This window comes from Mobula hypostoma, chromosome 15 (assembly GCF_963921235.1).
Source record: "Mobula hypostoma chromosome 15, sMobHyp1.1, whole genome shotgun sequence".
In the NCBI taxonomy this organism is placed as follows: domain Eukaryota; kingdom Metazoa; phylum Chordata; class Chondrichthyes; order Myliobatiformes; family Myliobatidae; genus Mobula; species Mobula hypostoma.
In genome coordinates this window covers 24,437,119-24,465,093 of record NC_086111.1, presented here as the reverse complement: position 1 = coordinate 24,465,093, position 27,975 = coordinate 24,437,119, and the positions used below count along the sequence as shown (strand labels likewise).

Below are 27,975 nucleotides of genomic sequence, written 5' to 3'. Positions count from 1 at the left end.
GGAGCACCGGACGCAGTATATCACCCCAGTCGACTCACAGGTGAAGTGATGCCTCACCTGGAAGGACTGTTTGGGGCCCTGAATGGTGGTAAGGGAGGAAGTGTAAGGGCATGTGTAGCACTTGTTCCGCTTACACGGATAAGTGCCAGGAGGGAGATCAGTGGGGAGGGATGGGGGGGACGAATGGACAAGGGAGTTGTGTAGGGAGCGATCCCTGCGGAATGCGGGGGGGGGGAGGGAAAGATGTGCTTAGTGGTGGGATCCTGTTGGAGGTGGCTGAAGTTACGGAGGCTGAAGTTACGGAGGCTGGTGGGGTGGTAGGTGAGGACCAGGGGAACCCTATTCCTAGTGGGGTGGTGGGAGGATGGAGTGAGAGCAGATGTACGTGAAATGGGGGAGATGCGTTTAAGAGCAGAGTTGATAGTGGAGGAAGGGAAGCCCCTTTCTTTAAAAAAAGGAAGACATCTCCCTCGTCCTAGAATGAAAAGCCTCATCCTGAGAGCAGATGCGGCGGAGACAGAGGAATTGCGAGAAGGGGATGGCGTTTTTGCAAGAGACAGGGTGAGAAGAGGAATAGTCCAGATAGCTGTGAGAGTCAGTAGGCTTTGGAATAAACTTGGATGCAAGAGCGTAATAACTGAAGTAAGACTATTTTATATCAGAGGGTGAAACAGTCAAAACAGACTGAAATCACAGGGTCATCTGGAGCTATGGGAGCTCATGAAAGTGTCTCTATGTTTTGATGGTCAAGGTGACCACAGAAGGCATTGAGTTCATCTGGGAGTGAAAACAACTGCTAATTACAACAGTCAAAAGAAGAGGAAATACAGAAAATTGAGAATGGCAAGATAAAGTGATTGGAGCAGAGAGCAAAGAGCATGTAGAAAAGGCAAGGGAACCTTGGTTTACAAGAGATATTGAGGTCCTGGTTACGAAGAAGGTGGTGCATGGCAGGAACAGGCAGGAAGGGGTAAGTGAGGTACTTGAGCATAAGAAATGCAAGAGAACACACAAGGAAATCAGAAGGGCTAAAATACCATGAAGTTGCTCTCGCAGGCAAGGTGAAGAAGAACCCCAAGGGCTTCTACAGATATATTATGATCAAAAGGGATAGCAAGGAACAAAGTTTATCCTCTGAAAGATCAGAGTAGTAATCTATGTATGGAGCCAAAAGAGATGGAGGAGATCATTCTCATCTGTGCAAACACGAGAAAATCTACAGATGCTGGAAATCCAAGCAATGCGTAAAAAAGGGCCTTGAAGAAGGGTCTCAGCCCAAAATGCCACTGTTTACTCTTTTCCGTAGATGATTTCCACCAGCATTTTGTATGTTTTTTGCATTTGAATTTGCTTGGGAGATAGACATGGAGTCTATAGAAGTGAGGCAAAGCAACAGTGAGGTTATGGACTGTATACAGATTACAGATGAGGAAAGGTTTACTATCTTGAGGCAAATCAGGGTGAATAAATCCCCGGGACTTGACAAGGTCTTCCCTCAGACCCTGTGGGAAACTAGTGCAGAAATTGCTGGGGCCCGAGCACATATACAAGTATTTAAATAGATAAGTACTGATTAGGGATAGTCAACATGGCTTTGTGCATAGCAGGTCATACTCAACCAAGGAAGTTATCAGGAAAGTTGATGGTGTCTACATAGACTTTCGCAAGGCCTTTGACAAGATCCCAAACGGCAAGTTGGTCAAGGTTTATTCACTTGGCATTCAAATTGAGGTAGTAAATTGCATTTGGCATTGGCTTCACAGGAGAAGATAGTTGTATCTTTGACTGGAGGCATGAGAATAGTGGTGTGCCGCAGGGATTGGTGCTGGGTCCATTGTTGTTTGTCATCTATAATCAAAGCTCTGGAGGATAAAGCGGTAAACTGGATCAGCAAGTGTAATCTTAGTATGGACACACCAGAGTAGAACTTAAATGGTGAGTGGTAGGGCACTGAGGAGAACAGTAGGATTCCTTGAAAGCGGTATCACAGGTAGATAGGGTCCATAAAGCCTAGAAAAATCTTTAACACCATAAATTGGCAAGTTGTTTTGTTTTGTCTCCCCTCTTGCTGTGAAGTGGGAACACCTCTTTTCCCTTTTTAGGGAAAGAGAGCACCTGTGGTATGTCGAATTACCGGGTGAATGAGTAGTCTTTTGGGTATTTCAAGTCTGTGTCTTTATTGATACTTTGCTGCACACTTGAGTGCATGGGGGAGGGTACAGATGCTTTTTGCTGGTGGGGGAGGGGGGTTGTCACTTTGCTGCCGCTTATGCGTGGGAGTGGGGAGCTGCGGGGGCTTTGGGGTTCTAACATTTTACTGTCATTCATTCTTTGGGGTACTTCTCTGTTTTTGTGGATGTTTGCGAAGAAAAAGAATTTCAGGATGTATATTGTATACATTTCTCTGACATTAAATGTACCTATTGAAACCTATTAAAGAGAACTTTTGGCACATTGGTCTTTATAAATCAAAATATTGAGTACAGGAGTCCAGATGTTATGTTGAAGTTGTACAAGATGCTGGTGAGGCCTAATTTAGGGTATTGTATGCAATTTTGGTCATCTACCTACAGGAAAGATGTAAACAAGGCTGAAAGAGTTTCAATGTTTTAGTGCTTTATGACTCTAGAAAGGAAGAGAAAAGGACTTGCTCCTTGAGCAATGGCTGATGTCAACCACTGTACCATGTTACAGTCAAGGCGTGCAACAACAGCAAAGGCTTTTAATTTGTGCTGAACCTTTCTACCACTTCCATATGCCATTTTAAGAGTTAACCCCCCTCTGTAAAATCAGAAGATCAGCTCTGAGAAATCAACTTGGTTTCTTTAGTTTAATCCCTTTAGCACTAAATCTGATTTCAGCCGCACAAAAAAAAAAATCAGGACATGAAATAACATCAAAATCTGGTCTGTGTGGAATGAAGAAAGTCCATCTTTGAAGCCAGCTCAGATTAAAAGGAGGCACCTCCTGCCCAGAACAGATAAGTCAATGCATCAGTTCCCTTGTGAGCACTGTTTCATAGTTAAAAGTTTAGCACACATACTTAGAAACAGTACTACTAACAATAGACCAGGGCAGTGAAATATGAGGAAGAGATTTCTGTTGAAATTCATCTTAAATGTTTGTTCCCTTTCCTACCACTCCCTAATTTCATGGAAAAATGCAGTAGATTTTCCCACAGGTTAGCTCATTATATCTTTCACACACAGTTTAATGAATCACCGCAGCTGCCCACTTAGATGAAGTGAAAATTTATTTTTAAGGGGATTGTGTATCATCCAGAAGATTTCTTTTCAACTGAGACTGCCTCCACTAGCAAATCTGGGTCACACAACACATTCATCAGTTTCAGTTCAGTGACAACCACCACCCTCCCTCCACCCACACACACCTCTGCAAAACCCATATCGGAAGAAGCTTGGGATATGAGCACATAACCCAGGCTTTCATCCGGAAGAATGTAACACTAGGGAAGACATCATCTTAAGGACATCAAGACAAAGCTATAAACACAAGACATTCTACAGATGCTGGAAATCCAGGGCAACACACGCAAGATACCAGAGGAACTCAGCAGGTCAGGCAGCATCGATGGAGAGGAATAAACAGTCGACATTTCAAAATGAGACCCTTCATTAGGACAAAGCTATGCTTGCCCTCACAAGTGACTGTTGGAGATCCCAGGGAGCGAATTACAGAGGTGATGGGGTTTTCTCCGTGTAGTCAGGACAATATTAGCCCATCAAACCAAAACCAGCAGTAATTTTCACATTGCTCTGTGCCTTTGTATACTGCTGTGGTTCTTTCATTACAACATTTGAAGCAGTACTTCAAAACGTGCAGTGTTGGGACAACTTTAGACCATAACAAGCACCATAAAATGCAAATAATTTAATTTCCTTTCTAAGAATCTAAATAATAAAGGTGGCTCTTCAGTCAGTGTGTTGATGCACATATCTTCCATGTGGTAGGGAAAGGATTAAAGTCACCCAGGGAACTGGAATGACAGACACCCCTAGTACCCTGTTACTGACAATCCCAGCAAAGAGTAATACGTCTTTATGGTAAAGAGCAATATGCTTTTGGGGCTTAAATTTACCCCACAATTAGTTTTAATGGATGTAAAACAAAAAGGCTTCCCCCTCCCATGGAAAAAAATAGCATCAAGACAAATGAAAATAGCCACCTGACCTTACAAGCCTTTGCACCCCTATGCTACAGGAGCCTCTGTAATGAAGCTGAAACTCATAGGAGCTCAACAGCTCAAGAAAACTGGAATGTAGTACTACCAGCATCTTTCTGTGGCAGGGTACCTCGAAGGGGATTACAGCAAATGAAGTCCTTTTCAAATGATGTCATCACTGTTACACTAGTAACTCACCAACCATGCTGAGTACAACAAGGTCCCATAATAAGCAATGAGATTCATTGCTATTGTGAGGGATGCACATCTGAATGACTAATACCAAAGAGGATCACCTTGCTGCGCTTAGAAAACAGGCTCATTTATTTCCATTTGAGGCAACAGAAGAAATCTTGCTTTAAAAGTCTCCTCTGATGACAGTGTCTCAAACAGTGAGGTACTCCCTTAGGTTTGCACTCGAACATCTTAGATCAACTCTGTTGCCGCACATTTACAGCCCCCTGACTCAAAGCATGACAGTCACCTATAACAGAATTGGCACAGATGCCAGATTACTAACAGAAAATGAGATTTGTTTTATTATGGAGGAAAAAGCCAGTCAGATTGACTTAGTTTGCAGTGTTATGGTCATCTTTATGTCATGAAGCCAAGTTCCACTATGCATACCTTCTACTTCAGGTGGTAATGAAGCAGAGCTGAAGTCAGATGTTGAGCCCAAATCATTAACTTATTACAGCAGGGAAGGCAGCCATTTAGTCCAGAGCTCCCACATCAACTGACCCCAAGCAATCCCAACAGTCGAATTCCTGTTTCCCCTGGAATTAATTCCCTTTGCCCCTTTTGTTCTTTATGCATTTACCTACACTAAGAATTTAGAACAGCCATCTGACCTACCAACACATTTTTAGGACGTGTTGCAAAACCATGACAAAATAGTCATGTGCAGAATGTACAAAATCCATACACAGCTCAAATTGCTACCCTGTTAACTGGGGAACCAACCTGCTGGCCAAACGTTGCTGAGAAAAGAGAAATCAGGATGCTTTCGCTCATAATAAGTAACCTTAGAAGACTGGGTAAGTACTCAACTGCTTGGTGTTCTAATATTTGCTCTTTAGCATGCAACATTTCACATCCGAACCCTTCATAGCTTTGCCTCTCTTCCTCCTTACCATCACCATTCCCTTGCAATCTGTTCATTAAATTGTGGGCTTTTGATTATTCATAATTTTAATTACTTTACTGTTAACAATTACAAGCCATGATTGCAGGATATACCCTTCTGCCTGCTTCTTCCTGTAAAAATATAATTCTCAGAACCTATTCCTTTCCCCAAGTGGTGTGGAGAGGTGGGGGAACTCACAGGCAGATTGGCAGAACTAAAGAACAAGGGACTAGCACTGATGGACAGTGATAAGCATACTGTATGGTGACAGCAAACACCCCTCTTCCCAAATTCCCTTTCAGAGGTCTGGGTTTAGTATGTTTGTGAACTGCATAATTACGTAAGCTACCTCATCCGGCCGGCAGCATTGGAGTGTCAGACGCAGCTATCATCCTTTGGGGATTGCTCGTTCTATTTCACACTTAATGCTGAAGAACTTCCAGTCTCTAAATCAAGTAGAAGTAATGGCTGGATTGGATAGAAGAAAGGGTCTTGAAAGGGGGCGGGGGGGGGGAGATGAAGAGCAGAAACCAAAAACAAAGTACAGGCAGGTGAGTGAGCATTTGTCTTGCTCGGGAGAAGCAGGCTATTCGTTGTCATGGCAACGAACGGGTGGCTGTCTGATTGCTCGATCAGCCCGTGGCTCAAACGGCATCAAAGGAACTCAATAGAAACACCCACTTCCAAGAAAAACAGTTGCCAAATTGCTCATAGCAAAAAAACTTAGCTTCACTGCTGTACTACATTAATTAAAGAGTACCTCAGCTTATGCATACAAGCATTTGACAGGCTGAACTTCCCACCTCACTCCGCTTCTCAATTCAGTCTGCATTGCATTACTAATACATCACAGTAACGAGCTCCACATTCTCACCCACCACCACCCCCATCCCTCTCCAACCTCACATAAATCCACTGGCAATTACTGCTGAAGGTCACACATCAGCTGAGGGGCCAGATTCCAGGAAACAAGCTGAGCTTATGTAACTGGATGACAGACATTGGCAGCCACCCAAGAATCGTGCAGAAAGCAGAGGCGGAAAGGAGGACAACCTTCTGCAGTTACATCAGACTCTATTCGCTTTGAGAGAAAAAGCTTCAACAACCAGGGGGATAGAGTGTATAATCTGCATCTGTTGCAAATGTTTTTTTTTTAAAATTCAGGCACTGGTCTGTCTGTGATTTGAAAATAATCTATACTGTGTTTCTGAGCATGTGACTATGGAGCTCTAATCTGCACCTGCAAGGTTCAAATTTCTGCCTTTGAATTGAATCCAAAATCCTTCTCAGTGGCAAACAAGTTAAAAAAAACATTTAGAGGGATCCATGCCTCCTCTGCAATTGTTAACCAATTCCAATGCATCATTCATTGTGGAAGCTGTCCTGGGCATCATTTACTGTTACAGAATGAGAACACAGCAGAGTTTTCCGATCACAATTTCATCACCTTGTTGATAAAGATTAACCCTGGGCTAAAACAAGCACATAGATTTCTTGTGCCCTGAACGGAGGCCATTACAATCAAAAACTACTCCAATATAACAATTGAGAGGATCTATCTTAGGCCCAACACATCAAAGCAGTCATGAAGGAAGCACACCAGTGGCTCTATATCATCAGGGGTTTGAGGAGATTGGGTATGCCACCAAAGACTCTTGCTAACTTCTACACATGTACAGTGCAAAGCATTCTGACTGGTTGCATCACAGCCAGGCAGGGAGGCTCCTTTGCACGGGATCACAAGAGGCTGCAGAGGGATGCAGATTCAACCACCTCCATCAGCAGCACAACCCTCTCCATCAGCAGCAGGACCCTCCCCATCATCAAAGGAATTTTCAAGAGGAGGCACCTCAAGGCAGTGGCATCATTAAGAAACTTTGTCTGGGACATGCCTTCATCTGGCACATTAGTATCATCGAGGTAGTCTGAAGACCCACACTTAAAATTTAAGATACACCTTCCCCCTCCACCATCAGATTTCTGAATGATCCATAAAACCATGAACATTATCTCATTATTCCTGTTTTGCACTATATTCATTTTAGTAACTTGGACATTTTTTTCTGACTAGCACTGTACTGTTGCCACAAAATAACACATTTCATGTCATGTCAGTGATAAAAAGCCTGACTCTGATGTTAAATCCATAAAACCAATACCTTATTCTACTCATCCTTACGTCATTGCTAACAGTGGCATAAATTTCTCAGTGCAAAGGCAAGTAAATTTATTATCAATGTATTGATATGTCACCATATACTTCCTTGTGATTCATTTTCTTGCAGGCATTTACTGGAAAATATAGAAATACAATAGAATTTAATGGAAAAACTACAAATAGCTCAGGTGAGTTTTTCCAAACTTAAGATTCAGCTCAGGAATTGGTTGTTTTATTCTAGCATAAGCTAACTTTTCTTAGGTTTTATAGTATTGTTTCTGAGTTTTTAAAGCATTGTATTCCTCAACCATGCATTGTATTCCCTCCTCCCCACATCTTTCTCACTCAAACCAATTGCTTTAACAATTCAGTTTATTAAAGTACTGCTGTATATATGCATACCGGGCATGAGTGTAAAATGGGCAATGGTGAAGTGACGGGTTTTGCAAAAGAAGGTCTGAAGAATTATTAAAATTGAGACGTCTGCAACATTTACAACAAGAGATGGTCTTGGAAGATTGACCAAATTTATTTGCCAATAAATGTCACCTGAAAAAAATTTCTTCCAGAAACAAGTGAGAGGTTCCTTTGGGGTAAAAGCCCCTGCTCTGACACAAAGGAAATCAAAGCGAAATAAGGGTAATATGGTTTCAATCTGTTTTCTTTTTAAAAGATACATTAATGAGACTTGGTAATTGTCAGAGAAATAGTATTTATTGTCCACTCCTAATTGCCTTGAAGTAATGCTGAGCTACTTTGAACTTTGCAGTTCTTCTGCGAAGGAAAATGACGCAAAAGAGTCCTAGTAAAACACTCAGCCCTGTGCTTTCTTCAAAAAGGTAAATTATTTTAAATAGCAACTCATCACATCAATACAAAGCACTTCATGCAGTTAATGTATACAAACCTATCTTCATATTGGTAAACTCTGATTAGCTGTAGCTATAGTAACAATTTGGAACATTTTAGCTTTTCTCAAGAACCACACCAGAGCCTTTAAGTGATGTACACATTTTGTGGAGGACGATGGAGCAACTTAAGCAAGAGGCTCATTTGATGTTGCAGGAGTTTTGTCCAGGTTCATGAATGGTAATGGAGGCTCAAGATGAGATTACAGCTCTCAAATTAATGAAGCTCAAAATACTCAAAACCTTTTCAAAGATCACATGATACAGATGGTCATAATGGGATGAGTGCAGTCAAGCAATAAAACCAATACTAGCAGACCAAAAATAAAACCCGGCATCATGTGACAGGTGCCATATTACCATTAACATGCAGATTCCTATTCAATAAACTGCACAGTAAATTACAGTCAGTTTCAATCATTCATCATGGATATAACCCAATCTACTTGGGTTCTAGACTGGACTTCTAGTTACCATTTCAACAGGATTGGAGCATCCACATTAACTTCCTTATTTGTAGTTTGATTTGGTACATGACTCCTGTCTTAAATCTCCTGAATGACAGACAGCATTTTACACACAAGACCAGGCACAGCAGGTTCAGTCTCTTTGAACACAAATGCTGTTCTTACATTCCATATAGTCACCATGGCCACGCTTAACCAACACACCCCCCATATACACATATTGCAGCTGAGTATTGATGGAGAATGCGAGAAGCCAAGGCTTTGCAGGTCAGCCACCGACATCTATTTACCCACGACAAGCAAGAGGGTAACGAAAGCTATTTCAAATTGATAACGAAGACAACTACATTGAAGGTAGAAGCAAAAGCAACAACACTAGAAAGAAGGCAGAATAAAAAGTAAAGAGAAATCATCGACCTCTGCCATATCCAATTCATCGTCAAATGCAATAGGCTGTTAAAAGACAAAAAGGAAACAGGAAGTTGAGAGTAGTTATACATATTGGTGCAAACCTTTCACTTCAAGGATATATAACATTAAGTTGAAGCTTAGCTAATTCTGAGATTTAGTGCCACAAAGAATTTGCATTTGCTATTTTTACAAGGGATCCTGAAATAGAGAACACTTCGTAACAAATGAATTGGGAAATTTAAGTGGCGACTTGAATTGGTTAAAAATGCTGTAAACTTGGATACTGCACTCTCATCACTTCAGTGAAGGAGCTGAAACAATGTTTCAGATGGATTTAAATTTTCCCCAGGACACAACCCACACTGGTTTAACTGGAATTGCACAACAGCAATCCCACACATGGCTGGAACAGAAATGCATTAACAAAAATCCTGTCTGCAATCCAATATGTGGAAATGAGACAATGATTCATCTTTGTCTTTAAGAACCCCAAAGCCTTCACTACTTCCCCACCCTTTCTCTGCACAGTCCCATCAACCACAGTTCTGAGTACTGGTTTTTGGACAAAATGAGATTTAGTTATAATACTTAAAGCAAATTAAGTTAACTATTCTAAAAAGTCCTCACTTGGAAAGACTTCAACTTCTGTTGTAAATTGACTGCATCTGAATTGCCTCACTAATCACACTTGGATATTGGTCAGAATGAAAAGCTAGGTAGGACTTTGATGCGGCCAGTGAGAAATTTAACAGTCACTTCAACACAAAGGTTAAACACACAGTCATATTTTCAATTGTTTATATTGGAAGCTGCACAAAATTTTCTCACAGACACTAAAACCACAAGTTTTTAGATTAATAGCCTGTCACATTTGATGTACCGTGCCACGAGACATCCAAATTCCAATGCTTCACGTTAGTGAGTACATAAAAGTGCACACTTATGCAACACCTTGCTTGGGGACCTCCACTTCAGTCTGTCCAATATCTGCCCTCTTGTGGAGGTTGACATACATGAAGCTTTACTTCATGTCAAATCTTTCAGTAACTTTTGTAGAGCTTGTAAAGTTAATGACGAAATATTGCCACTCACTCTTCATCTTACCATTGCTTTTCTCTTCAGAAATTTGAGGAAAAATAAATGCACCTACAGTGAATTATTTAAGTGCTTCCCTTTCATAGGAAATTGAAGAATACCCACCGCACTGTAGAGAAAGAATCAGCAGAGCTAAGAACTTAACGGTGGGCTAAAAGCTAAACTCTGAAACTCAGAGCATGAATTTTACCAGATTATTCCTTTCTGGAACTTGCTCAGATTTTATTTTTTAAAAATGTAAGAAGTGATTACCAGAAATAAAACTTTTTCGAAACACTGAATGAAAACCAGAATATTTCAGATTAGAGTTTTGTTCTGTTGTTAATTAAAGCCCTTTTGATGCATTTATGTCTTCCTAACAACATGCATATTGACCAGAATTCTATTAATAAAAATGACAAGAACGCGCAAGCTTCCTTTTTCAATGAAGAATGTCCCTGATATCTCTGGATATTTTAAAGTCAATTCTTCAATCACCTTGCCAATGCAAAAGGCTCCATGCAATTGACTACTCTCTTATGAATAAATGATCAGAAAAGTAAACTTTTGTGTGACACACGCAGTATAATTGCCATTAGGATGCAAGTTTGGTGGTACAACGGACATCAGAAGGAAAGAAAACTTGCAAGGTGGATTGATGCAAAGGGCAACATCGACCAAAAGTGGGGAAAAAAAGCAAGGTTTCATCTTTCTCCAAATTAAAACAAGCTCATTATCTGCAATGGTTTGAATGAAGTTTTCCACATATCCATTTAATTTGAAGTCAGTCCAGTCCATTTGTGTACAAAACAGACAGATGGAGAATGAAGGAAGAGGAGGAAAGAGGACAATTTTTATTAGTCTAAAACATTGTATCCTCTCGTCTAGACATTACTTCTGCACCACATCCAGTTGCTTTTCCATTAACCAAAATGATTCAATGTCAGTGAAATGTAACACGTTCTTTATACACTACTATGCAAAACCAACTGTTGCCTTTTATAACTTATCAATAACTTTGCGTATTACATTGAATCATCACATAATTTGCTTTATTTATATACAAGGCCAATTACCTTATTCTCAGTATCAACACATTTGTAGCCACTTGGGGAAAATCAAGTTCCACCACAGACTGAAAGAATAAGTTGAACTACAAAGAATTTCAGTTTTTAAGATGTTCCTTTGCTCTCTAACTGGTTAAGTAGAAACTAAACTCTATAGAAAAATCACCCCAGAGTTCTCCTTTCTCTTCATTCCTCCCCCTCAAGAAATCTGCAGATTTAAAGTAACTTGCTTTCTCTCTATGCAAGTTTGATGATGAGTCTTCAACCTGAAATATTAATCCTGTGCCTGATTCAGTATACTGAGTGTTTCCAACATTGTTTTATTTCAAATTCCTATGACTATTGAAAAGTCTATCTTTAATTTGGGTTCTTTGGGTAGTCCCTGGCAGGTACTTCCTCGGAATAATTATGAAAATCGTTTTCATGCTCAGCACAAAGCTCTTGTCAAAGTCCTATGGATGGAATGTCATATTCATTTAAGCATCAGGCACTTGTGGCAAAGACAAAACGGTTCTCTAAAACCATCAAGTGTGGTTTCCAATGCACCATCGGCTAAACATTCAGTGGATTTGATTTGATTTCTTTGTCATGTTAGAGTACAGACATGAACAGATCAGCAGTGTATTGGTGCTGACCAATAATGAATAGTGAAAGTATATTGAGTAAGTGATTAGAAACAGAACTTTAAAAGGTTAATCTGCAAGCTATGTCATTTAATGGCCAACAGATAGTCACTCAAAGGAATGATTTATCTTGAAAAATTAACCATTTTCAAATGGTCAAATATCTTAATATAAAGTTTACAACAGTGGTGAATGCCAGTACTGTTCACTTATGAAGTCATTATTTGAATATGCAATAAACATGCATATATAAAAAAATTACAGTTTTAAATGGAATATAAACATACACAAACACACAGGCAGAAAGACAGCCAGACAAACAGAGTGCTCTGGGATTGCTGCGTTCCTATTGCTGGCCATCCTTGTGATCTGCTTAGACCATACTCATCTTCCATTCATAGCTTGACTTTGATTCTGAATCCACAACTCCCAAGCTTTGTGGCTACCTGTCAATTTTTTTCCACCCATTTTCATCTCGATGAGCAGGTTTGGTCCACAGTGAAGACAAGATCCTTTGTTCTGTCATGTTGCTGTTGGCTCTTTGCTAGAATAAGGAATGTCTTTTTTTGTCCCTCCCCAATGCTATAAATTCCTAAGTTCAAGAACCAGTCATTATGCCTTTAAGATGCAAGCTGTTTGAAACCTGTGCTTCCAAGGTAGTATGTCTCCACAACAAGTCAGCCAATTCAAACCATCTTCTTCTATTAATATGTTCAAGACATGAAGGAGCAATAAATGATTCTTACTGACAAACTCAATACTTTTAGTTTAATCGCAGGCAGCCTTTTCCATTTCGAACACATGCTGGTGCAACGGGCATATAATGAAAGCCAATAGATGCACAATATCATTTTCAACTCGCGGCTTGGGAACAGTAAAAGTTGGTATTTATCTGAAATCACCGGGGTATATAACATTTTTGTATAATTGAGCAATCGCCATCCAGTCATCGTATGAAGACGAGCCATTTGATTTGTTCCAAATTTATTCAAAGTGGGTAATTACCACAGAAATTCTAACAGTCTATTTAGTGTTTCAAATAGTTCTCCCTATGCACAGTACAGGACAATTTATTTGTTGAGGTACAGAATTATTGAGGTTGAGATACGTAATAGGCCCTTTTGACCCTTCGAGTTGTGCCACTTAGCAACTCCCAATTTAACCTTAGCCTAATCATGGGACAGTTTACAATGACCAATTAACCAACTAACCAGTAGGTCTTTGGGTAATGGGAGAAAACCAGAGCACGCAGAGAAAAACCATGGCATCTTGGGGAGAACATACCAACTCCTTACAGACAACAGCAGGAATTGAACCCGGGTCACTGGTACTGTAAAAAGTGTTGCGCTAACCACTACGTCATCCAAGCTTTTTCTAAGATTGTTCTCTTACGAGTCCATGGCAGTGGTCATTTGGCATTATGGCCAGACTTGCCTAACTGGCAAAGAAAGCATTTTGATATCCTTTGATACAAACGGAAGCTCAAAAGGACACTGGGAACACTTTCCTGTCATCACATCTTTCATCCGACCCGGCAAGTTTTCATATTGCTTGGATAGAAAATCCATAGCGATAAACAGAACTCCACCTGCGAGTTATATTATGGCCTCTGGCTTAGAGTATATTACAAATATTATAAATTTTAATTTTGTTACTGAGGCATCTCATTAAACTCACTTTTTCCCCTCATGAGGAAAGTCTCAGCGGTCAGGTCTGTGACACCGAATCTGGCTACGGCTCAGAAAGGAAAGGGGAGGGGGGTAGAGGCGAGCTGTGGTGATAGGGAAACAGAGCGTTCTGTGGATGAGAATGAGATCTCCAGATCGCATGTTGCCTCCTGGGTGCCAGGGTTCAGGACATCTCATATTGAGCCCTCAGTGTTCTTAAACAGGAGGGTGAGCAGCCAGAGGTTGCGGTCCATATTGACGCCAATGACATAGGTAGGAAGAGGGACGAGGGTCTGCAAAGTAATTTCAGAGAGTTAGGTGCTCGGTAAAAGGCCAGAACCTCCAGGGTTACAATCTCAGGATTGATACCCATGCCATGTGCTAGTGAGGCCAGAAATAGAAAGATCACCCAGTTTATCATGTGGCTAAGGAGTTGGTGTATGAGGAAGGGTGTCAGATTTTGGATCATTGGGCTCTGTTCCAGGGAAGGTGGGACCTGTACAGAAAAGATGGGGCTTGCACCTAAACTGGAGGGGGACTAATATCCTAGTGGGAATGTTTGCTAGTACTGCACAGGAAGGGATTTAAATTTGAGTTGCAGAGGGATGGGAACTAAAGTGCCAGAACCAATAGTGGAGTAGTTGTAGAGACATGTTGTTACAACCTCACAAAGTCAGGGATCAAAAGGTTGAGCACGGTGGAACTTTTTTTTTGGCGTGTGCGTGTGCAATGTTGGCGGGACGATGTCTTTTTCATGCCTTTACAAGGCGCGGAGCGAGAGAGAGGGACTGTGTGGTGCGCCACTCCTCACACAGATATTTCGCAGTATTTTTCCCTTTATTTTATGAGGTCGAGTTGCGATCTCGACACTCAAGCCGGCACGGATGGAAAGCGTACTCGGGAGCGGACCTGACTGGGTTCGAACCCAGGAACCTCCGCTCCAGAGTCCAGCGCTGATGTCATTACGCCACCAGCCAGCCCAGCATGGTGGAATTAATGTTCTGAGATGCATACATTTTAATACAAGCAGTATTATAGGAAAGGCACAGAGCTCAGGGCACAGATAAACATGTGCAATTATGATATTGTAGCCATTAGTGAGACTTGATTGCAGGATGGGCAGCTCAATATTCTAGGGCTCCATTGTTTTAACTGTGACAGAGCAGGATGGATTAAAGGGGGATGGTTGACGTTACTAATCAGGGGAAATATCACGGCAGTGCTCAGTCAGAACAGACTGAAGAACTCATCTAATTAGGCTTTATGGCGGAACTGAGGAATAACAAAGTATGACCATATTAATGGAGCTATATTACAGATCACCCAACAGTGTGAGGGATTTAAGAGGAACAAATTTAGAAAGAGATCACAGACTGTTACAAGAATCGCAAGGTTGTAAAAGTAGCTGATTTTAACTTTCCACATATTGACTGGGACTTCCATACTGTGAAAAGACTAGATGGGATGGAATTTGTTGAATGTGTTCAGGAAAGTTTCTTTAATCAGTACATAGAAGTCCCAAAGAGAGAGTGTGCGATATTTAATCTGCTATTAGGAAATGAGACAGGGCAGGTGTCAGAAGTTTGTGTAGGGGAGTACTTTACATCTGGTGATCAAAATGCTATTAATTTCAGAATAAATACGAAAAAAGAAAGGTCTGGTCTGTGGGTTGAGATACTAAGTTGGAGGAAGGCCAATTTTGATGGCATCAAAATACATTTGGCATATTTGGATTGCGACATACTGTTTCCTGGCAAAGATGTACTTGGTAAGTGGGAGACCTTCAAAGGTGAAATTTTGAGAGTACCAAGCTTGTATGCACCCATCAGAATAAAAGGCAAGGATAAGAGGTTTAGGGAACCTCAGTTTCCAAGAGATATTGAGGCCCTGGTTAAGAAGAAAAAAAAAATGGAGGTGAGTAGCAGGTATAGACAAGTAGGAACAAATGAGGTGCTTATGGAATACAAGAAGTGTAAGAGAACACAAAGAAATCTGGACAGCTAAGAGAAAGCACGAGGTTGCTCTAATAGACAAGGTGAAGCAGAATGTTAAAAGCTTCTACAGATATGGTAAGAACAAAAGGATTGCAAGGGACAAAGCTGGTCCTCTGGAGGACCAAATGGTAATGTATGCATGGAGCTACCATAGATGGAAAGATCTTAAATGGATTTTTTTGCATCTCTATTTACTTGGGAGACGGACACAGAGTATAGAAATGAGACAAAGCACCGGTGAGGTCATGAACCTTATACAGTTTGCAGAGGAGGTGTTTGCTGTCTTGAGGCAAATCAGGGTGGACAAATCCCTAGAGCCTCATAAGGTGTTCCCTTGGGAGGCAAGTGCAGAAATTGCAGGGGCCCCAACAGAGATATTTAAATCAAACTTAGTGAAGGGTGAGGTACTGGAGGATCAGAGCACAATGGTTAAGAAAGGCTCCAAGAATAACTCAGGAAATTAAAGGGTCGTGAGCCAGACATCAGTAGTGGGAAAGTTATTGGAGGGTATTCAAACAGACCAAATAAATGAGTATTCGGATAGACAGGCACTGATTAGGGATAGTCAACATGGCTGTATGTGTGGTAGGTTGTGTCAAACCAATTTTAGAGTTTTTTGAGGAAGTTACCAGAAAAGTTGAAGGCGGCAAGGCAGTGGATGTTGTCTACACCAGTAGTCCCCAGCCTCTGGGTTGCGGACCCATACCGGTCCGCAAAGAATGCAGCAGTGCAGCGGTAGCTGGAATGCACCCAGCACATCTTTAAGAAAAAAGCCGAAATAGACAGGCTTAATCAATTAGGTGCCGCTTGGCACGTAAATGTTGGCCCAGATCAGAGGCGATTGCCGATTGCATCTCCTCTGATCTGGGCCGGCATTTAAGTGCCGGGCGGCACCTAATTAATTAGTTTGTTTATTTCGGCTTTTTTCTTAAAGATATGCTGGGTGCGTTCCGCCTACCACTGCATTCTTCGCAGCAATGTATCGGTCCGCGGCCCAGAGGTTGGGGAGCACTGGTCTACACGGACTTCAGCAAGGCATTTGGCAAGGTCCCACGTGTGAGGATGGTCAAGGTTCAGTCACTTAGCACTCAAGATGAGGTAGTAAATTGGATTAGACATTGGCTTTGTGGGAGAAGCCAGAGAGTGGTAGTAGTGGGTTGCCTCTCTGACTGGAGGCCTGTGACTAGTGGAGTGCCAGAAGGATCAGTGCTGGATCTGTTGCTGTTTGTCATCTCTACCAATGATAATGTGGTTAAGTGGATCAGCAAATTTGCAGATGACACCAGGATTGGGGGTGTAGTGCACATCGAGGAAGACTATCAAAGCTTACAGCAGGATATGGATCAGCTGGAAAAATGGGCAGAAACATGGCAGATGGAATTTAATGCAGACAGGTATGAGGTGTTGCACTTTGGGAGGACCAACCAGGGTAGGTCTTACACAGTGAGCAGTAGGGCACTAAGGATTGCAGTAGAACAAAGGCATCTGGAAATACAGGTCCACAATTCATTGATGGTGGCATCATAGGTAGATGTGGTTGTAAAGAAAGCTTTTGGCAAATTGGCCTTCATGGTTGGGATGTTATGTTGAATTTGTACAAGATGTTGGTGAGGTGTAATTTGGAGTATTGTGTGGAGTTTTGGTTACCTACCTGCATGCAAATAAAATTGAAAGAGTGCAGAGAAAAAGGATAATTCTGGAGGACCTGACTTATTTGGAAAGTTATTCCCTAGAATGTAGCAGATGGAAGTGAGATTTGATAGTGATATACAAAATTGAGGGGTATAAATAGGGCAAATGCAAGCAGGCTTTTTTTCATTAAGGTTGGGCGAGACCAAAACTAGATGTCATGAGTTAAATGTGAAAGATGACATGCTTAAGGGGAACATGAGGGGAAACTTCTTCACTCAGAAGGTAGTGAGAGCGTGGAATGAGCTGCCAGTGGATGCAATTTCAATTTCAACATTTGAGAAAAGGTACATGGAAGGGAGAAGTATGCAGGGCTATAGTCTGGCTGTAGGTAGGACTAGGCAGTTTAAATGGCTCGGCATGGGCTAGATGGCTCAAAGGGCCTGTTTTTGAGCTGTTGTTTTCTATAGCGGTATGTTAAATAACATGGCCCAATTGGTCCAAGCTAGTGTCTACCTGAGCATTCTTCTCCCCTATTAACCCTCAGAACACATCCATTATTCCTTTTACATCTAACTAGCTCATCATTCTATTACTTACATTCAATATCAGCCCACCTTTCAATATCCACTGATCTTGGGCAAACACAAGTAGTCTCAACCACAATGAGAAAAGACGGTAAAAAAAATTAACCTTTTTTGACATCAGGGAACCATTAGTAGGTTATATTTGTAAAAGGTTCTTATGCAATTCTGAAACTCCTAACAAGACAGTCAACATAAATTTAGCAGTTTCTTCTATAAGAGATTAAAGGACAGTCGATGTGTATTCAAGTTTTTTTTCTTGATAACTCTGTGTTTGAATTTAACCTTCATGATCTGCAAAGAATCAATGCTTAGCTCGTGGGTATTCAGACTTTGTCCAAAATGGTGCAGAAGAAAAGTTGTCATGCAGCTCCTTTACACATAACATTTGAACTCCAGCCTGGTAGTTTCCAGTGAACCAAAGGAACTTAACTTCAATATTTGTAAAATACAACCTTGCAGTGAAAGAAGGCAATGATTTAGATTTAAGCCTATTCCACCAAGCTTTTGTCCTTCAGAAGAAGCTCCAAGTTCCAAAAGCAGATCCATCATAGGAAGGAAATTATTGTGCTTTCATTATCCCTCTCAGGTCACATTTGAAATCAGTCTTAACGGGACATTGTAAGCTTGGCTAACAGCCCTCATCACTTGCTGCCAGTAAACCATGCATGGAGACATTTCCTGCCAAGGAGAGATAGAGTCCCCATGTACTCTGAAGACATGACAACCAATGAACAACAAACAAAATGGGTTTCCTCCAATATATTCTAAATGCTTTAAATATCTTCACGGTTATTTGGCATTAATTCCCAGAGGCCACTGGTAGATAGAATGCGGAGCTCACTTTTTTCTTTAAAGGAGAGATTGATAGAGATGGCACTTAAACATGGGTCCACAAGACAACTTTCTATTGCTTACAAGGTGATGGTAAAGCAACATGAATACTGAAGACATGCAGAAACAGGTGGGTATCAATACAGGGAATAAAACCACACTGACTTCATATCAACACGCATTTGGATATTAAAAATGGAAACATACTTCATTTTCAAAACCTGTTCAATTACCTGTTCAGCCATTGCATAATTACTGATCGTCTTTCAGCACTTTGCTACAATCTTTTACAATGATCAGGCATTTTAGATTATGGAAAATTGATGGTTAATCTCGTATAACACGTTAAATTTATTTCTGATGAGTTATTAGTACTGTTTCACATTGCTGAAATCTTCCCAAAGCTTAAATTTCAGTTGTTTGGTGAAAAATAAAGAGAAAATGGTTAATTTCAGTATCAGAGAAATAATGTATCAGGCAATTTAAGTAGTGATGCAGAAACAAAAAAGCTACCTTTTCTCCATATCCACGATCCTTGGTCATCATCTCCCGAAGTGTCTGTAGAACTTTAATGCATAATTTTTCTTCATTCTCTTCCAGCAGCTGCTTGGTGTGTTTGATCAGCCTATTAAAAACAGGACCAAGTCTTCACTTGCAAAATATTACTAACTCGGCCCCCCATCTTACATTTTAGTGGAGCAATAATCAAGAGAACCTTTTGAAAAATTGAGACATTTTGACCATGTAACCAAGGATCGGCTGCCTCTGACATATGTCGGAGCATACTTCAGTTGGAAGGTCATTGATATAAATGGTTAATGCTGCTTTGCTGTTCATCGATTCTGTCTGATCTACTTTACACTATTTTCTGTTTTTACTTCAGATTTCAGCCCCTGACATATTTGTCTATGAAAAATTAAGGAATAGTATATTACATACCCTAGCAGGGATGACAGTGGAACAGCAATGGCAAGTGTTTCTGGGAATGATGCGGAAGGTGCAGGATCAGTTCGTTCCAAAGAGGAAGAAAGATCCTTAGGGGAGTAAGGGGAGGGCGTGGCTGACAAGGGAAGTAATGGACAGCATAAAAATAAAAGAGAAGAAGTATAACATAGCAAAGACGAGTGGGAAGCCAGAGGATTGGGAATCTTTTAAAGAGCAACAGAAGGTAACTAAAAAGGCAATACATGGAGAAAAAATGAGGTACGAAGGTAAACTAGCCAAGAATATAAAGGAGGATAGTAAAAGCTTCTTTAGGTATGTGAAAAGGAAAAAAAAATAGTTAAGACCAAAATTGGGCCCTTGAAGACAGAAGCGGGTGAATTTATTATGGGGAACAAGGAAATGGCAGACGAGTTGAACAGGTACTTTGGATCTGTCTTCACTAGGGAAGACACAAACAATCTCCCAGATGTAATAGTGGCCAAAAGACCTAGGGTAATGGATGAATTAAAGGAAATTTATATTAGGCAGGAATTGGTGTTAGATAGGCTGTTGGGTCTGAAGGCTGATAAGTCCCTGGGACTTGATGGTCTGCATCCTAGGGTACTTAAGGAGGTGGCTTTAGAAATCGTGGATGCATTGGTAATCATTTTCCAAAGTTCTATAGATTCAGAATCAGTTCCTGTGGATTGGAGGGTGGATAATGTTGTCCCTCTCTTCAAGAAGGGAGGAAGAGAGAAAACAGGGAATTATAGACCTGTTAGCCTGATGTCAGTGGTGGGAAAAATGCTGGAGTCAATTATAAAAGATGAAATTATGACACATCTGGATAGTAGCAACAGGATTGGTCCGAGTCAGCATGGATTTACAAAGGGGAAATCATGCTTGACTGATCTTCTGGAATTTTTTGAGAATGCAACTATGAAAATGGACAAGGGAGAGCCAGTGGATGTAGTGTACCTGGACTTTCAGAAAGCCTTTGATAAAGTCCCACATAGGAGATTAGTGGGCAAAATTAGGGCACATGGTATTGGGGGCAGAGTACTGACATGGACTGAAAATTGGCTGGCTGACAGAAAACAAAGAGTAGCGATTAACGGGTCCCTTTCAGAATGGCAGGTGGTGACTAGTGGGGTACCGCAGGGCTCAGTGCTGGGACCGCAGCTGTTTACAATATATATTAATGATTTAGATGAGGGAATTAAAAGTAACATTAGCAAATTTGCCGATGACACAAAGCTGGGAGGCAGTGTGAAATGTGAGGAGGATGTTATGAGAATGCAGGGCGACTTGGACAGGATGGGTGAGTGGGCAGATGCATGGCAGATGCAGTTTAATGTGGATAAATGTGAGGTTATCAAGAACGGGAAGGCAGATTATTATCTAAATGGAGTCAAGTTAGGAAAAGGGGAAGCACAACGAGATCTAGGTGTTCTTGTACATCAGTCACTGAAAGCAAGCATGCAAGTACAGCAGGCAATGAAGAAAGCTAATGGCATGCTGGCCTTCATAACAAGCGGAATTGAGTATAAGAGCAAAGAGGTCCTTCTGCAGCTGTACAGGGCCCTGGTGAGACCACACCTGGAGTACTGTGTGCAGTTTTGGTCTCCAAATTTGAGGAAGGACATTCTTGCTATTGAGGGAGTGCAGCGTAGGTTCACAAGGTTAATTCCGGGGATGGCGGGACTGTCATATGTCGAAAGATTGGAGCGAGTGGGCTTGTATACTCTGGAATTTAGAAGGCTGAGAGGGGATCTTATTGAAACATATAAGATTATTAAGGGATTGGACACGCTGCAGGCAGGAAGCATGTTCCCGCTGACGGGTGAGTCCAGAACCAGAGGCCACAGTTTAAGAATTAGGGGTAGGCCATTTAGAACGGAGTTGAGGAAAAACTTTTCACCCAGAGAGTGGTGGATATATGGAATGCTCTGCCCCAGAAGGCTGTGGAGGCCAAGTCTCTGGATGCTTTCAAGAAAGAGATGGATAGAGCTCTTAAAGATAGGAGAATCAAAGGTTATGTATGGGGATAAGGCAGGAACTGGATACTGATAGTGGATGATCAGCCATGATCACAGTGAATGGTGGTGCTGGCTCAAAGGGCCGAATGGCCTACTCCTGCACGTATTGTCTATTCAAGGATAACACAATAGAATTGAGAGAAACTGCAAAATGCTTGGAGTTGAAAATACAATGTCACTACCAAATCTCTCTCTATACACACACACACTACAGTACAGCTAAAGTATTAAAGTGGGAATGTGGGGTAAGAAGCATGGGAAGTGAAAGCAAGGGGTGATGGAAACAACAGAAAATTAGAAATAGATATTGAGTCGCTCATTGATCTCCTCTCACCTGCTTCCTGATTCAATAAGGTGGCTTTTTACCTCAGGACCACTACTCACATTCCTTCATGTACAAAATCTATTGAACTCTATCATATTATAACTCAGTGACCAAGCCTTCACAGCCCTCCTGAATCATCCTAATGAATCATTACCCCAGGCCAGAATGATTGACTGATTCCACTATTTGACACTAGACAGCCCAAGTATGGTTAAGATCATCCCTGCATCCACACTGAAAAGCCTCATGACAATTTTACCACGTTCCAGTGGGATCAAAGACATACTCTCCAATTCTCCTCCTCATTCAAGACCTTTTGTGTGTTTTCCACTTGATCTGTCCTTCTTCCTTAGAAAGATGCTAATCCCATCAACACAACAGCTCAGAGCACTGATAAGGTGGGAATTCAGCTGATGCTAGTCTACTCATTATTAGTGCTCCAACAACCAGCACAAGTTCAGCCAATAAAATCATACGGATATACCGGAAAGACACATTATTTACTTGCCTTCAAATCTGTAAAGCAGAAATCTATTACAAACTTATTACTCTGTGGGAAGAAATAATCCTACAATGATGTTCTCTATTAATTGCAGAACTACAATTAAGAAAGTAAATTTGTTCATTAGCAGAAAATGGTACAAATTGGCAATAAATTGAAAACTTACTTGCAGATAAACCCTCCACTTTCACATTTGCGCCTTGCTTCCGTATTCTCTGGGAAAAGCAGCTCTGGCCGATGGAGCACATCAACCAGCACAGAGAGCTCTGCCTGGACAAGGGGCCGGAGCCTGTCTTCAAGTGCAGACACTATATCCTGCGTTTCAACAAATGAAGTCAATTAATCCATATTCAGGTTCCACCATAACATAAACAAATGCAAGTCAAACCTCTATAACACTAACTCAAAAACTGTAGGCTTTTACCAATCAACTTGTGTGGATTTCCAATAGCATTTAGTTACTTTCAGAGAGAACCCATTTATCCATTGCTACTGCAGCTGCAAGATCAAATGTAAAGGACAATGACTGCAGCACAGAAAGTTACTGCCAAAATCTAACAATATAATTATAAGTGAAAGCAGCAATAACCATATTTGATATGTTAATGCTCTTCTCTGCTAGGAGGCCACTAGCATGAAAGAAAGATAGCAGAATTTATAATAATTCCTTCCCTCTCAACTCACCTCATTGAAAATTACCCTTATGAACCAGAATAATGCTGGACAAAGTCTGAGTCTAGGAAGAACTGGGTTACTTCATCTGAGATGGCAAATGAGTTGCTATGATCTACATCATTCCACCATTATGGATTCAGAATACAGATATAGTCAGCATCTCCAGCTCTGTTGACACACTTATCCTCAGTGTTTTGCCTAAATTAATGAACTGTGCTTGTTGTGATTTCAACAGACAAGAATTATTCCATTTTAAAACTGCACGAAGAGATGATTTTTTTTTTGTTTTCCCCAGCCATTAAATAACTGATGTTTCTCACAAAAAAAAACAGGTTTTCATTTCCAAGTGATTAGGTGGCTGTTTTGCTTGTGGTAATTTACATTGGACTGGCATGAACTCAACTTCCATTTCCAGTGCCACTTAATTCAGCTCTTCATCAGTGTGCCCAGGAAAGAAGTGAAGCAAGTGAAGAAGTGAAGCAGACTGGTAACAGGTACAGAGGAGAGAAAACTACCAGCAATTAGAGATCCAATGACTAAGCATGATAAAGGAAGGAAATGCAAACAGAGATGATGCCATCAGGGAAGGAAGATCTTCAAAGACAAAAGCACAGAGCTGCAGAGGGGAAAAGAAGGAGACAGGTCTTAAGATGGCAAAACAATGAGAAACTGAAACAAAGAAAATGAATTTAATTTGCAACCAAAAAGAGAATTCAAACCAACAATGCAGATCACTGAGTTTTGAAGCTGACACCCTCTTGCTTACCTGCAAGCGCTCAATGATATTCCGATAATCCCGTGAGGTGGAAAGAACGGAGTCTCTCCTGGCGGCATTCCGTGCTGACATTCGCCAACTCATTGCGGTCTTCTGTACAATGTTGTGAGACTTTAGGAAGAGATTATTAACCTGGCTATCCAAATCCACAGGGATAGCTATGGCTCTACTCTTGGCTGTAATGGAGAACAAGGGAATTAAATCATTGTCTTCCATTTGAAGAAACAAATCCAGAGATTTTAAATGGAAGCACCTATCAAGCTTTAAGAATGTTACTCCAAAACATTTTGAACTGTGACCAAAGGCATCAAGCTTTCCCTCCCCAAGTCATATGGTGGCCAGCTTGGCCTTCACTACATTGGTTTCAAACCGAGTTATCTATCCAACCAAAGAGCTGAAAATTCATAAGTCTTAAACATAGAAACACAGAAAATAGGTGCAGGAGTAGGCCATTCGGCCCTTCGAGCCTGCACCGCCATTCAGTATGATCATGGCTGATCATCCAACTCAGAACCCTGCAGCAGCCTTCCCTCCATACCCCCGATCCCTTTAGCCACAAGGGCCATATCTAACTCTCTCTTAAATATAGCCAATGAACTGGCCTCAACTGTTTCCTGTGGGAGAGAATTCCACAGATTCACCACTCTCTTTGTGAAGAAGTTTTTCCTAATCTCGGTCCTAAAAGGCTTCCCCTTTATCCTCAAACTGTGACCCCTCGTTCTGGACTTCCCCAACATCGGGAACAATCTTCCTGCATCTAGCCTGTCCAATCCCTTTAGGATTTTATGTGTTTCAATCAGATCCCCCCTCAATCTTCTAAATTCCAATGAGTATAAGCCTAGTTCATCCAGTCTTTCATCATATGAAAGTCCTGCCATCCTAGGAATCAATCTTGTCTCCAGTATTTCACTAAAGCCAACTTAATGCCATTAAAAATAAAATCAGGTTCTTTCTTGTCACATAAGGGGATCTCTGAGAGCCATTTCTTCCTCTACGGTTATGGTGTCTGCATTACTCTCTGCTTATTTTCATCATCTTCTCCCGAGTTTTTCCTGAATTTTCCCCAACACCCCATGGCAGGAAAATCACACCAAGCAGAGTGCTGCAGGTATAAGCAGCATTGGTTAGTTCTGAGGAACCGCTTCCACTGAACAAAAGAAAGAATAAGTAATCAATAGTTTGGCAGTCAATTGATCATCACTTGCTGGGTGAGTGAATGGAAGTGGTGCCTAGTTTGATCAAACAGACAGCCCAAAAGCTCTCCCTACATCATAACCCAAGACCTTGCTCCATGCCCGTCTTACAACATTTTGAAATACTGGTAAACTATCAACCATTGCATTATGTTCAACGGCAAATGATTGAATCTACCTTCTGTTCTCATACTTTTTTAAAAAAAAAATAACACCTAAACATTTATGATTTTTGTCACAAGAGTTTCTGAAGACATAACCTGACCCAAGAGCATGAGGATTAAGTGGCACGGTTTCCTTCTCTGGCACCTGCATTCATAATTAGCCCTGATGGATGAGACTCACAATCAGAAGAGGGGAGCCATGAAACCCTGCTATAACAAGTACACTTACCCTTTTTTCTACTCAATAGCTGGTGATCAAAAGGTCTACTACACCAAAGTGACCATATGTTGGCACTGTGTGGGGCAACATTAATCCCACCAGACTAGCTAAAAAGGTTGATTAAAAGAATAGTTTGGGGTAGAGGAATGTCATTACCCCTGCATGCAGAGAAATAGTACTTGAAATGAGTGTGACAGGCATCACCAAAGGCAAAGTGTTCCTTGAGAATAGCAACCATTTACAATTGTCCAGAGGTATAGAGCACCACAGTGTTAAATGATTTGCATCTAATTGATTAATGTTTTAAAAATACACTGCATCTGGTAATGAGCCAAGGCCTCCCAATGACAAATTCCACCTTCATAATGCAATTGTTCATTCCCTGCACAATAGGAATCTATGGGCCTTTTGTTCAGATATCTGACATTTGAATGCTGCTGTCCTCTTTTGTGGTGGGCTTGGTTTAGGGACATCTTGCACAGAATAATCTACCCAAAGCTCCAAATAAGATGCAAAAAAGATCCACTTCATATCCACTGTCACTGGAAAAATCAAGGAACTACAGGCACCAAAATAAAAATAGAAGATGCATATCAGAAAGCATCTGTAACAAATGAAAGTCCATGACCTTTCATCAAAACCAATGACTGAACTGGCCTAAAACGCATACTCTCCAGAGATGCTGCCCGATCTGCTGAGTATCTTTGAAACTCTTATTTCATACTTTATCCACATTACCTGATTAAGAACCTTCATGAACAGCAATTATAATTTTTAAGAAAGCAACTTAAAAAAATGGACACTGGCATATTAAAAAATCTATTTTTTCCACACCGCAACAGTACCCTGCAGCTTTGGATATGGTGATATTTCTCACAGATTTGTAGCAGCATCGAGCAACTATAATACCTCTGCTGTCAGCCCACAGACCATCTGCCAGTAAAATACTTACCTACTTCTGACAGCACCTTAATGCAACTCTCAACTGAAGCCTTCTGGATAGCAGACAGCCAAGGACAGTGGTAGACTCTAAACACGCCTTGCAAAAGCTGCACAAAGATTGGCTGGCGAGTCTGAATAAAATAAAAATTGACAGTTTGCTTTACACCAAATATTTATTACGACAAAAATAACCAAGGGCTACCACTTTGGTGCATTGCCACTACAGGAAACACAAATAGCTCCTCTCCTGAAGGAGTTTCCAAGCACAATATGTTTGACTTCTGAAATACAGAATTAACACTTTAATTAGTTAAGGGCAACAAGGCACCAGTTCAAATAGAGGATTAAAATTTTTAAAAGATTTAAAGGTTAAAACAGTAAACATTGTACTTCATGAGTGAACTTTATACAAGTGCAGTCAACACAGGACTAATCAACAGTGACCATGCAACGTGGACAGTATCTGCTCCCACATAAGTCTTAACTGTAGCTGAGTTAAGATCTTTAAACCTTGTTTGTCAACATAGAACATAGAAAATCTACAGCACATTATGAATTTCCTTACCAGATAGCCCTCTATTTTTCTAAGAATTCCTACTTTAAACTTGTCCTTCGAAGAAGCTCCAAATAAGACTTGAAGGAAATAATTGCAATTCCATGGTGAATGAACAGGCATACTGAGCGAAATGGCACCCTTCAGTTCTGTCTAATTCTACAGTCGTCTGATTGGCACCATCACCTTACTGTATTAGCTATGACTTGCTTTAAACTATCAGTGGACACCAACTTGCAATACTTAAAAGAAACCAACTGCCACTTATCATACTGCAAAACTGAACAATATATTCTATTCAACTTCCTCTAATGATTAATAAGAAAGGGTGATCAGTTTCTGGACAGCAACTGGGAACAATTTTGTACCTTAATGCAAAATCCAAATTAAGGGTCATGTAGAAAAGAACTTGATATTAATGTTTATTGAGGAACTTAGAAGATCTAAGAGAATAAATGAGCCAGAATAATTATGCTGAACTTCTGGATTTTCAAAAGCTACCTGAATGTAGACAGCTCAGTATTTCTAGTTAGCCTGACCAACTATCTATCTTAAGAGGTTCAAAACAGAAGCATTTAGTTGATGATAGTGCATCATATGAAATTTCATGATGCCAGGATTTAAGTGTCTTCAACCCTACCATAAAAGATGCACTATAGATGCTGAAAGTCACAAATAAAAGTACAGAATACTGAAAGAAGGCTGTAAGCTGACATGCTTAAGTTGTTTGTTTTCTACACAGGTCTGGCGAATCAACTGAATTCTTTTAGCTTTGCTTATTCGTTGGCGCAAGGGCAAAGAGGACTCATTTAATTCATTTGCTTATTTCTTCATGATCGAGTTTATAGAATGGAATCCCTTCAAATGCAACAAAAACACGTTTACTACATATTGAAATCAGAAACTAGTCAATTAAGCTTTGATATGAAATAAAAGAG

The 27,975-nt window shown here is 40.8% G+C and overlaps 1 protein-coding gene and 1 long non-coding RNA gene across 11 annotated transcripts in view; one reads left to right on the top strand and one right to left on the bottom strand.

Moving 5' to 3' along the window:
• The window catches only part of LOC134356755 (inositol 1,4,5-trisphosphate receptor type 1), a 552,079-nt gene that overhangs the window by 258,295 nt on the left and 265,809 nt on the right, over positions 1–27,975 (bottom strand). For 5 of the 9 annotated variants that reach the window (XM_063067855.1, XM_063067853.1, XM_063067854.1 and 2 more), the window contains exons 35-39: positions 26,495–26,615; positions 23,957–24,141; positions 22,682–22,830; positions 19,239–19,350; positions 9,260–9,295 (exon numbers count right to left, since the gene is read on the bottom strand). In XM_063067855.1, the coding sequence (XP_062923925.1) occupies positions 9,260–9,295; positions 19,239–19,350; positions 22,682–22,830; positions 23,957–24,141; positions 26,495–26,615 (603 nt within the window). The remainder of the gene's footprint in view (positions 1–9,259; positions 9,296–19,238; positions 19,351–22,681; positions 22,831–23,956; positions 24,142–26,494; positions 26,616–27,975) is intronic. The other 4 variants (XM_063067858.1, XM_063067861.1, XM_063067859.1 and 1 more) reach the window with 1 other exon arrangement.
• LOC134356760 (uncharacterized) lies at positions 380–27,975 on the top strand. 2 transcript variants are annotated; one of them, XR_010020416.1, is made up of 4 exons: positions 380–5,220; positions 7,595–7,655; positions 8,237–8,306; positions 27,780–27,975. It is a non-coding gene; the product is annotated as an uncharacterized LOC134356760 (long non-coding RNA). The 2 variants fall into 2 exon arrangements; XR_010020417.1 differs by lacking the exon at positions 27,780–27,975 and adding an exon at positions 19,326–19,511.